General features: G+C 40.3%; 1 protein-coding gene across 1 annotated transcript in view; it reads right to left on the bottom strand.

Moving 5' to 3' along the window:
• Positions 1–4,407: 4,407 nt before the first annotated feature.
• The window catches only part of TRPA1 (transient receptor potential cation channel subfamily A member 1), a 54,591-nt gene continuing 46,043 nt past the window's right edge, over positions 4,408–12,955 (bottom strand). The window contains 4 exon segments of the mRNA XM_049633278.1: positions 4,408–5,355; positions 6,099–6,196; positions 7,818–7,928; positions 11,792–11,860. Of these exon segments, the coding sequence (XP_049489235.1) occupies positions 5,064–5,355; positions 6,099–6,196; positions 7,818–7,928; positions 11,792–11,860 (570 nt within the window). The 3' untranslated portion in view covers positions 4,408–5,063.

Genomic DNA, 12,955 nt, shown 5'->3' with positions numbered 1-12,955 from the left:
GGAACACTAAACTTTTCTGAGGCAGATTGAACTAGTTTTCTTGCAATCTTTCAGGCCTGTGATATTTATTGTTTTCACTGATTTTTATTATTTATGTGTGTGTATTGGCCTCTGTCACGTGCAAGGGCCTGTACCAGGAGCTACAAAGCATGGGGGAAAAAAAGGTGATTTTTGGATCTCTTGAGACTAATGACGTTAGTGAACCATGGACCCCAGTAGAAAAGAGAGTCATGGTCAACACGGCAGGCAGAAGTGCCAGAGGAGAAATGCAGTGTCACCAGGTCAGAGGAGGCAGGAGCATCATCAGTTGGGATGTTAGGGAAGACCTCAAGGTGCAGGTGCCATTTAAAATGAACTTGAAAAGAGTTGGAGGGAGGACATTCTCGGCAGAAGACAGCATCTTATGAGGCAAGGTGGTGGGACGCCATGATGTGGTTGGATGAAATAGTGCTCTTCTGGTTTGAAGGAAGTGCAGAATATTGGAAGATAAGGCTAAACTAGATTGAAAAGCCAGGTTAGGAAGATCAGTTTGCTTATGAAAGAAAAGTCTTTTAAAGAAAGCTTTACAGCATGAGTGTGAAGGCCTAGAGCTAGATTTTAGAAAGATTAAGCAATGCAGTATGTCAGTCCCAAGTCTAGGACCCTGAGAGAATGCTGGTACCATGGACAGGAAATAGGATACCAGGAGGAAGTGACTGGTTTACCCTCCTCCATTTGTATTTAATGTATTTAATTTGAAGAACTATGGAAATGCAGAACTGGACTTTGGGAGAAGGAGCAGGAGAGATTATATCAGTCAGTCCATTATAAACGTAAGTGAAGGTGTGACATGGCAAGACTGCCAAGAGGTGAGTCTGTAAGAGAAGAGGGCCAAAGACAGACCTCAGGGGTGTAAACATCTAGCTAGCAGGTAGTACAGAGAAGTCAGTGGGAAGCAGAGGAGGAGGAGTAAGCAAAATAGTGGAAAAAGCAGCAGAATTCAGTGTTTGGGGGTAAAAGGAGAGAATTTCAGAAAGCTAAATGATTTATTCAATTGTAAACTCCCTGAGAGCAGGCTACATTACCTATTTATTTCAACATTTCCCCAGAATAGATGTAATAGAGTATTGCACACATTCTTGGTGTCCAGTAAATGTTAAAGGTCTGTAATATGCAATGCTATTCAATGTTTGAGGATACCATTCGTTTTCATGATTAGGACATCCTGGTTATTGTTCTTGTGTGCTTCCAGCCTTTCTGTTTTAAGGAAAATAAAGGACAAAGACCGTGTCTGAATCAAAGATTAAGGAACATACAACATTGTCTCTAGGCACGTGTTCTGCTGGACCACGAATGCAAAAATGTCTGGTTTCCTCTTATTTGTGACTCAGCACTCTGCGTGTTCGTGTGAATGTGTGGTTGCGAATGTGTGTGATAGCAGGAGGTGGAGGCCACCAAGATGTCCATCTGTGGAGAAGAGATGAGCCCATGCAACGGAGGTATGTGCAATGAGAGTAACATCTGTCGGCACCCTTGTACTAGATGCACAGAGGGTACTACAGCTGTACCTTGTATCCATCACATCAAGTGGAAAGAGAAGAATCCTAGCGTAATAACACCTATGTAAATACAAACACATACACTGTTCAACATAACACAAGGGTACATACATGGCCAAAAGCATTCACTAGAGTGGGCATCTCCTGGGGCAAGAGAGAGAATAAATGTGAGAATCAGGGTGAATGGGGAAAAAAGAATAAAAGAAAAAGAAGGACCTTGAAAAGATCAATGATGAGGTATGTGATGATTCATACTTTGTGGTGGATATCAAAAGCAAAAAGGGCATATGTGATGGATGCTTTTTTTTTTTTTTTTGCATCGTGATAAATGTGCTCTTTAATCCTCATCCCCTATTCTACCCATCCCCCAACACATCTCTGCTCTGGTAACAGTTTGTTCTCTATAGTTGAGTCCGCTTCTTGGTTTGTCTTTCTCCTTTGCTCATTTCTTAAATTCTACAAATGAGATCATATGGTATCTTTCTCTGATTTTGCTTAGCATAATACTCTCTAGCTCTATTCATGTTGCAAATGCTGAGATTTTATTCTTTTTTATGGCTGAATTATATTCAGTAATATACTATATACATAGTGTATATACACTATACTATAGTATTGTGTATATACTGTATATACATGCTATATGCGTAGTGTATTATTGAATATAAATATTGTGTATATATTGAACGTATATTCAATATAAAGTCTTTGCCAATTTGGATGTCTCACATCTTCTTTATCCACTCATCTATTGATGAACACTTGGGCTGCTTCCATAGTTTGACTATCGTAAATAAAGCTGCAGTAAACAAAAGGGTGCATGTATCTTTTCAAAATAGTGTTTTTGTATTCTTTGGGTAAATACCCAGGAGTGAAATTATTGGATCATATGGTATTTCTATTTTTAATTTCTGGAGGAACTTCCATACCGTTTTACACAGCGGTTGTGCCAATTTACATTCCTACTAATAGTGCATAAGTGTTCCATATTCTCCACATCTTTGCCAACACTTGTTGTTTCTTGTGTTTTTGATGTTACTCATTCTGACAGGTATGAGGTGATGTCTCATTGTGCTTTTGATTTGCATTTCCCTGATGATTTGTGATGTTGAGTATCTAAGTGTCTGTCGGCCATCCGTAACTCTTCTTTAGAGAAATGTCTGTCCATGTCTTCTACCCCTTTTTAAACTGGATTACTTGCTTTTTGGGTGGTGAATTGTATCAGCTCTTTATAGATTTTAGAACTAACCCTTTATTGGATATGTCATTTATAAGTATCTTTTCCCCTTCAGTGGGTTGCCTGTTAGTTTTCTTGATTGTGTCCTTCACTGTACAGAAACATTTTGATGAAGTCTCAAAAGTTTATTTTTGATTTTGCTTGCTTCAGATGTACCTAGAAAAATGTTGCTATGGTCAATGCCAGAGTGATTACTGCCTGTGCTCTCCTCTAGGATTTGTATGGTTTCAGGTCTCACATTTAGTGAGTTTATTTTTGTGTATGGTGAAAGTGGTCCAGTTTCATTCTTTCGCATGTGACTGTCCAGTTTTCCCAACATCATTTGTTGAAGAGACTTTTTTTCCATTGTATAGTCATTTCTCCTTTGTTGAAGATTGACTAACTTGTGTACTTTATTTCTGGGTTCTGTGTCCTATTTCACTGATCCATCCGTCTATTTTTTTGTGCCAGTACCATACTCTTTATACTACTGCTTTGTAATATAACTTGAAATCTGGAGTTGTGATCTCTCTAGTTCTTTTCTTTTTCAAGACTGCTTTGGCTGTTCAAGGTCTTTTGTGGCTCCATGTAAATTTTGGGATTGTATGTTCTAGTCTGTGAAAAATGCTATTGGTATTTTGACGGGGACTGCATTAAACCTGTAGACTGCTTTGGGTAGTATGGACACTTTAACGATATTCTTCCACCCCACGAACATGGAAGGTCCGTTCTTTTGCGTTGTCTTGAATTTCTTTTATCAGTGTTTTTACAGTTCTCAGAGTACAAGTCTTTTGCCTCTTTGGTTAAGTTCATTCCTAGATATTTTATTGTTTTGGTGGAATTATAAATGGGATTGTTTTCTTAATTTCACTTTCTGCTGCTTAACTCTTAGTGTATAGGAATGCAACAGATTTCTGTATATTGATTTTGTATGCCGTGACTTTACTGATTTACCAGCTCTAGTGATTTTTTGGTGGAGTCTTTAGAGTTTTGTATATATAGTGTCATATAAACTACATATAATGAGAGTTATATTTCTTCTTTACCAATTTGGATGCCTTCCATTTCTGTATATAGTCTAATTGCTGCGGCTAGGACTTCCAGTACTATGTTGAGTAAAAGTGGTGAGGGTGGACATCTTTGCCTTATTCCTGACCTTAGGGGAAAAGCGCTCAGTTTTTCACCATTGAGGATGATGTTGACTGTGAGTTTTTCATATAAGGCCTTTACAACATTGAGATAGGTTCCTTGTAGACCTACTCTGCAGAGGATTTTTTTTTTTATTATGAATGGATGTTGTACTTTGTCTAATGCTTTCTTGGCACCTATTGAAATATGATTTTTATCCTTTCTCTTATTGATGTGACGTATCATGTTGGCTGTTCTGCAAATATTGAACCACTCTTGCATCCTGGCAATAAATCCCACTTGATAGTAGTATATAATTTTTTAAAAAATGTATTGTTGGATTTGGGTTGCTAACATTTTGCTGAGGATTTTTGCACCTATGTTCACTAGATATATTGGACTATAGTTTTTTTTTTGTAGTGTGTTTCTCTATTTCCATATGTGATGGAAGCATTTTTATAAATCTCAAACTAATTGCAAAAAGCTCACACAATTATCAGTGAGGTGACTATATAGGCTTTACATTTATTATGATTATTTTATTATTAGCAAACCAAAAATACAGAAATAACATATACTATCTATATCCATAGTAAACCCCATGCATATCATAAGGTCTATTAATTTGAATCCCAACTCAGAGTGACATCAGGTTTGTTAGGAGCAACAAGAAGGGTGTGGCAATTTCTTTTAGTTGGAACAGAGGACACAGGGTTCCACACACAGGTTCTTCCAACACCAAAAACACGTACCTGAATGGTATAACCTAATATTTTATTATATGATGTACTTGTACCTCATATAATATGTAATCAGGTAATATGAATATTATACAATTATCAAGCAGGAATCCAGTATTAACATTTGTGTTACATTTAACAGTTGCATTTACTTATTAAAATTTGTGTTGTACCAAATTAGTTTTCTACCCATTCAAATAATGAGGAGTGAAGTGCAACTTAAACTTATTAGCAAAGACATTCTCTATACATAGTAACTGGCATAAAATATGAAAAAAGAGAAAGATGTAGTTTCTTTACAAAGAATGCAGGAACCACCATTTGGCAAGTCATGAAATCATAATCCTATTTCTACTTTTTCCTCACTCTTTTCAAACTGGAAATGAGACCCAATAGGGTCCTGCAAACCACCGCCCCCACGATAGGAAGCCCCATTGCCGACTAAGGGCAGTGTGTTTTTGCCTTTACTGCTTTCAACACAGAATTCCATTTGCTATTCCTTTGTTCTAACTGCTCTTTTTTAAACCTGTCTTGAAAAGAATGATGGTTGTCTTCATCCTCTGTCTCAGAGATGATTTCCATCTTCTGAATGATGAGTTTAATAAGCTCATGCTGTTTCTCCACAAGAGAAGTGAGATCCTTCAGCCTAAAAGGATATATAGGGCTCATGAACTTGTTTTCAGTTATCTTCTCAGTCTCTGAGTGCAGGAAGGCCTAGGTTACTAGAAGTGTCCTAGATCAGATGAGCTGTGCTCAGGTCACAGCATCCTGGTACTTATAATCTTTCTAAGCAATACATATTTTAAAAAAATATTTTAATGTTTATTTTTTGAGAGAGCGCACACGAGCAGGGAAGAGGCAGAGAGAGAGGGAGACACAGAATGCAAAGCAGGCTCCAGGCTCTGAGCTGTCCTCACAGAGCTGGACATAGGGCTTGAACTCATGAACCAGAGATCATGACCTGAGCCAAAGGCAGATGCTCAACTGACTGAGCCACCCAGGGGCCCCAGCAATACATATTTTTTAAGTTTAAGTGTTTTTCCTAGTTTATTTTTGCTCCCATTTTAAAGATTAAAACACAGTTGCACAGAAAGATTAAACTGCTTTGCCCAGGTCAGTGCATTAGGAAGTAGTTGAAGAGGGCCTTAAACTCAGATCAGTTGATTCTAAAGCCCTCGTGCTCAACCACTGCACACTCTATACAGCTTCTCTCAGAATTCTCCAAAGCTTTCAAAGCTTTCATGTATGAATCTGGATGGCTCATGGGAATGCAGTTTAAAACACTAATTGGCAAACTGGTGAACTGCAGCACATAAGTTGTTGGGTCTAAAAATGATTTTCAAATGATTCTCAATATGCTATGATATCAGTCAATTAAAAGTACGACTTAATATGTGAAATAAACACAACTATACAACATAACCTTACATCATTCTTTAAAAGTTTTATCAAATACAGATAAGGAAAAATACGTACCGATATTTCTGCTTCAATATTTCTGTTTCCAGAGATGTGTCAACATTTGGAATTTCCTGCCTTTCTTCTTGGGTATAAAAAATAAAATGAAATATAGCCTGCGGGATAAACGATTATTACTCAGGTTGAACTCAATTCAGAAACTATTTCTAGCACATGCACCATGATTCAGCTACTGAGCAAGGTACGATCACACCACAGATATTCTAAGACACGACTATGACCCTCAAGGCGCTCACAGTCTTTTGAGAGAAATAGACGTATAAAGAGCTATACGACAAACTCATACATAATTATAATAAAGTATGAGATGTACAGATAATCTAGAAGAAGGAGAAAATTGGAGTGGGGGATTATTTATGAAAAGGTAAAACTGAATCATTTTATATTTTCTCATGAAAAATGTCCATCGTCAGTGGTATTCCACACAGGATTAGTTCTTTCTCTAAAACTGCTCTGCACAACTGAATTTCCCATAAGGAAATTTCAGAAATGCCATTTTAATGTGTGTTTTCAAAATTTAGTGTTTTTAAACCATTGGTAGACTGGAAAGCGTTAAGGGCGGATGTGAAATGACCAGGAATCAATGAGTCAATCCTAGGAGTCCACGGAAGAGAAGATGGAAACTTGCACAGGCCAACCAGGAAGACTGATCAACCAAACAAGGGAGTGACTGGGTGTGAGGGGTGAGGAGAGGGAAAGGAGGTCAAGGATGACCTCTTGCACAGGCAAATGAATGGTGGTGATGTTAACTGAAGCAAGAAACTTTGGAGAGAGGAGGCTTTGTCATTCTTTCCCTGCAAGGAGACTGAAACCTGGGAGGAGTGAAAACTTTGAGTTCCTTTTGAAGAGTTTATTCTGAATATGCTGAATTTGAGGTACCTTTGAGCCATACCAGTGAAGATGTCAGGTAGACAGTTGGACAGAAGAGCCTGGAACTCAAAGAGAGCTCCCGGAAGAATGAATTGCCAAGCCTTCTGTGTTTCAGGAGTGAGTAGTTGCAAACACGGGTATGAATGACATTATACAGGGAGCTAGTGTAGTTAGAATAAGGCTTAGGCCAATACCCAAATCAACTTTATCATTTTATGACCAGAGCACAGAAAATTAACATGCAAAGAACTCAGAATGTTCATAGAACTAGGAGGCAGCCCAGGCATGATCAGGATTAGCATCCACTGCTTCTGACTCTCAATACAGTCCCCCCTTTACCATTATAATGCAGTGGCCTTGTTTAGTCTTTGATATCTAGTGTATTTTCTATAATGCACACTCTCCATGCGCATGTGTGTGCATATATGTACCTGAATGTACATATGTGCTCTATATTTTCATATAGACACACACATAATTTGCACATGCATATAAGTGATAGGTGACTGGGAAAAACAAGAAAGGTACACCTGCACTTTAGAAAAGATACAAGGTACAGTCGGTCCAACCCACCCATGTGCTCTCACAGGGATGTGGTACATGTTTAACACTGATGCTGTGAATGAGCCACTAGGAAGAAGGAGCACAGGTCTCCCTCCCACTGCCCATCGCTTTTCACACTGTTGGGTAATCATGCACTTTGTTGTTTTTTTTAAGTCACAATTCCTTCTTTTCCACAGGCACAGTGACTCAAAGTCTATAGAAGGGTACCCTTAAGGATAACACAACGAGTGAATGTCAAGCAGCAGCACATTCTCCACGCTGGTATTTTTCACATGTACTTACTAATAACCCTGTACATCTGGGTCTGTTGGGATACACGACGATGGATTTCTGGTCTACTTTGCGTAGGAACCACAGTGGCAGCTTCTTCTCTAAGCTGGTATGAAGTTCCACCTAAAGCGCATTTTGGATTTATTGAGAGAAATGACTAAGAAGCATCTAGAATCCTTACACTACAGAGACAGCGATGAGTACAGTAAACTGAAAAACGACTCCTGTGTCCTTTACACCATGCAGCTGGGTTTCCCATCTCTCCTCTCAATCACCGACAAGACAGGGGCAGCAATATGAAGTTGGGACAAATTGTTTAAAGAAGAAGTTCAACTCAAGTGAGCAGCTGTTCACTGTTCAGGGACTGTGACTGACACTGGGCCCATAAGAAAAAGCCTTCGTCCATCCCCTGGGGTGTTACAGAAAATGTGCACGACTGCACAGTGTGCTGGTATGAAGGCGTGCCTGTGGCAGGACAGGAAACAGTGCTTCGATGGAGGAAAACAGTGGTAAGCACTGAAAGGATTACACCCGGCACACCTAAGAGTACTTCATCGACGTTTCACCCTGTGCGATCTGGTGCAAAATGGGTTATCCGTGCTATATCTTGACTACAATTTTTTTTTTTATGTTTATTTTTGAGATAGGACAGAGTGGGGGAGGGGCAGAGAGAGACACAGAATCTGAAATAAGTTCCAGGCTCTGAGCTGTCAGCACAGAGCCTGCTCTGGGGCTGGAACTCGGGAACCATCATGACCTAGGCGACATCATGACCTAGGCCGAAGTCGGACGCTTAACTGACTGAACCACCCAGGTGCCCCATATCTTGACTACAGTTTCTATTTTCAGAGATAACAATCCTTTGTCTCATTTAATGGATTTACCTTGAGTTGATAGTTTCTCATATTTTCAACTTTTTGTTTACCAAATTTGTCTTCTACTCTTTTTTTATAGCCCTTTGTGTCTCTTGTTTAGAATAGTTTATTGTAATTACCATATAGGTGAGAGTTTGCTAAGACCATAGGCTTTTTTATATGTGGGTATTTAAGTGGCTTCCATCCACAAATGGTGAGATGTTTAAAGCTTTGGGCCCCTCTTCCACATATTGCTTCCCTATTTTTGTAGCACTTACCACCATATAACATGCTATATATTAGTTCCAGTTTCAAGGAAAGCTATGTTTTCTTGTATTTTATTAACAATACCAATTAGATGTTTGAGTTTCTATAATAACTTCCAAGGTTCCTTTTCCCCTTGGGTCTTAAGGTCAATAATCCTTTCCCTTTGCAATATACATTTTTTTCAGAGGTCACATGTTATCATTCACTTACTTAAACTTCACTGAAAAAGATTTATTCAAGCCTGGTGTTTGCCAACAGATCAAGCACATGTTTTGTCTTAACCTTATTTGTTTTCCACATAGGACCTGCCAGCTATTCTCTCTCAGACAGGGTCCTGGGGAGGATGGCAAGCAGCCCCCCTTGGTGGGTCTAGTGGGACCCATTGCCTGTGGCTTCTCTGGGCTCAGGGAGCATCTCCACCTCCTCTAACTGGCAGGTTTTCTGTGTTGAAGGTAAGAGCACTCTGTGCATTTCCTTTTGTGATTTGCGGCATGGACGTGAACGTCTGTGGAGTGTCTACAGCTGCCAGCCTGTGCTGGATGTGTGGTCACCAAATGTTAAAAACTAAACAGCTCTAAGCCCCCCACAATACTCACAACTCCTGCCCCTGTGTAACTGTTAGACCTCCCAGCATGTGCTGTCCCCACTTAGGTCTGAGACGACTCTGTTGAGCAGACGAATGTCTCTCTCTGTGACACGTGCTGCTGCCTGTCCCCTTATGCCCTGGTTCTGATGCGGCCTCAGACTTAGGTTATAAGTCTGACATAGAGAGTTGTACATGGATGTAGAGATTTGCTTTAAAAAAACTCAGAGAACTAAGAGAATGGCTTCCTGGTTTTCCAGTCAATGCTCTTTGTGATCCAAAACAAGAACCGCTAACACGGGAGTACTTGCTTTGCCATTTACTTTATAGGCCTTTGTGCCGTGTGTTTCAGGGAAGAGATCAACTCTGATACAGAATTGTGCTTTTCAAATCACCCGCACTGACGCTGCAGTTTAGTGGCTCTCCCCTAGACATATAGTGCTGTTGCTTATATTGTTCTTCCTTGATCTTTTCAGGAATTACTAGTTATGAAGTAATGACATGTCTGTGAAGAGGCCTTTTTGCATCTCTTTTCCTCTCTTCATCCACCTACCTGGAGTCCTACACTCCATCTTTGTTGTGGTAATAACTGGTCAGTTAGCTCTTCCTTCCTCCAAACTTTCCCCGCTAAGGTGATAATAGATCATCTTACGTACCACTCCCATGTTGTTCCCATTCTTTGGAAGAGCTGGTAATGACTTCCCACTAACAAAATAACTTGGAGCACTTCACCCTTTACTGCCCTATCTTTCAAAGCTAAGGTTTTCCTCGTTTGTTAGCTCTTTTTTTAAGAAAGCGCTCTATCATCTTGGGCCACCTTAATACTCTCTAAGGAGTCATCCCTCCAGGCCAGGGGCCCTTCACCCGTCCTTAGCCATTTCTCCTTGTTCTGCCTTTAGCCCGTTGCTCCTGCTGGGTCCTGCCTTTCTGGACCAGTCTTGCTATTCCTCTAAATCCCATCTTTCAACATCTGGTTCACGTGCCAACTCTTCCATGTAGCATTTCCATAACTGTTTATTTTCTGTACCTAATATTTTAACCATTTAATTTATGTACTTTTGCTCTTTAAACATGCCAAGTCCTGGGGCGCCTGGGTGGCGCAGTCGGTTAAGCGTCCGACTTCAGCCAGGTCACGATCTCGCGGTCCGTGAGTTCGAGCCCCGCGTCAGGCTCTGGGCTGATGGCTCGGAGCCTGGAGCCTGTTTCCGATTCTGTGTCTCCCTCTCTCTCTGCCCCTCCCCCGTTCATGCTCTGTCGCTCTCTGTCCCAAAAATAAATAAAAAATGTTGAAAAAAAAAAATTAAAAAAAAAAAAAAAAAAAACAACATGCCAAGTCCTCTGCATAATACGCAGCTTAGTCACAGAGCATAGAGTTTAAGGATGGTTCTAAGTTGATTTTGAGATTTTAAACTCTGACTGTTTAATTGGTGTGCTCTCCAGTTAGACTTATTTTACTTAGTGAAGTCAAAGGTCACACAGGCCTTTAACTCCTCTGGGTTCTCATGGTCAGTTGTACTCTGCACATACCACGTACTGGAGCATTTTTTAGAAATAAATATGTGCTGACGTATAGCAGAACGAGTAACAGAAGAATGAAGCGTGACAAAGAACAGTGAAGAGTGAGGGGAGAGTTACCTCTTAACATGAATTTGTCTTTCTCTTGAACTTGCCTAAGTTTTTTAATGTGTACGTTCAACTGGTCATCAGGTATTTTTGAAGCATCAGATATTCCCGTTCAAATTTGATAAACACAATGCAAATGACAGCATAGAAATAGTTTTGCATTGTGTAACAGGAACCACCTCACAAGATTCAGTAGCCAAGGAAAAACGTAAGGGAGGTCCCAAAAGAACAAAACCTCATGGATGCAGTGAACACTTCAATATAACACGTTATGTGGGAAGCCTGCAATGCGATGGCCAGAGTATCAAGAAGTCCTAGGAAGAGCTGGGCTGTGACAGGACAGAATACCTCACACCTGCGATAATTCTTATTTAGCAGATAGCTACCTGGTTGGCTGCACGTTGACATTTTAAAAAGCTCAGGTGATGTCTCAATTTCTCTGCTCAGATTGTTCTAAGAAAATTTTGTCATTAGTTTTCACTCTCTGACCACAGCAGGCACGCCAGAGAACGTGCGCAACAAGGTACCGTATGGTGCGGTGCTTTAGGACTGACAAAGTGCCTGTCTTAAATACCTGTTCTCAGAAATCAGCTATTCGTATACATGGAAAATTAGGGCGGTGCTAATTTCAATACGTTTTAAATAAACATAAGACTTACCTGCATAGCAATCCTCTTCAACAATGCGTGCTTCTGCACTTCTGCAATGTCACCAACTGCCAACCCAATCTGAAGTACAACACAGCATTGAGTCATTACCAATTTAATGGCGCACCTATAAATGCACTAAAGGTCTCTCTAGCTGCAGTGGGGGAGTGGGCATATAATTGCCTACTAGTGGCCTCAACATACTTTTGCCAACACATCTTACAGAAAACTGCAAAATCTGTACACCTTTGTAACACTGGTGGCCACATTGGTGGGTTCAGTAACCTTAAGCGTTATCATAAAAAATTAAGACCCGTGAATCTGAAATTATTTAAAATAAAAATGTTCTTTTTGAAGAGGACAGGGGTCATATGGTATCAAATGCCAATGGGGTGGCCATGCAAATGGTTGCAGATTCCAGGAGTTTAGCATCTAGGTAAACAAGAGTGAGCGGACAACACAGAAAAGTTAAAATAGTAAACTGAGGCAATGCGGGAATTTATACCTTACCTATGTTTGGCAGGAAAAGGTACGCTTCGAGGGTGGGTGTGGCTTTGATTAAAAAAATAAAGCAGTAACTGTATCTAGAAATCTGTGGCCAGATAGAATTAGGTGAGGGGACGCTCACCTCTGCTCAATCCAAATGAAATCGCTTAAATTAGCTGACTCATATTTGTTAGATAACCAGTACCTGTCTATGCTCAACCAGCCTCCTGGATGCTGATGCTCTCAAGAAGCTCAAAGTCAAGTAAATTCCACGAGAGGGGCTCTGTTTGGGGCACCACTGGATGCCCAGTGCTTAGAACCATGCAGAGCATGTAGTAGATACATAGAATAGTCACTGAGTGAATAAGCAGTGAAGAGTATATGCTAGGGTGTGCAGACTAGCATTGAGAACTATCTACAGTCAGACACTTTATTTGGCAGGATAATGTTTATTTTTTAACGCGGACGCCTTTAGGTAGGCATTATCTCTAGTTTATATCAGCCACCATCAAAACTAATGGTCTTGGGGCAGCTGAGTGGCTCAGTCGGTTGAATGTCCAACTTTGGCTCAGGTCATGATCTCCTAGTTTATGAGTTTGAGCCCTGCATCGGGCTCTCTGCTATCAGCATGGAGCCTGCTTTGGGTTCTCTGTCTCCCTCCCTCCCTCTCCCTCTCTCCCTCTCTCCCTC

Source organism: Panthera uncia, chromosome F2 (genome assembly GCF_023721935.1).
Source record: "Panthera uncia isolate 11264 chromosome F2, Puncia_PCG_1.0, whole genome shotgun sequence".
Lineage (NCBI taxonomy): Eukaryota > Metazoa > Chordata > Mammalia > Carnivora > Felidae > Panthera > Panthera uncia.
Note: the sequence above shows the minus strand (reverse complement) of the source record. Positions and strands in the feature narration are given on the sequence as shown.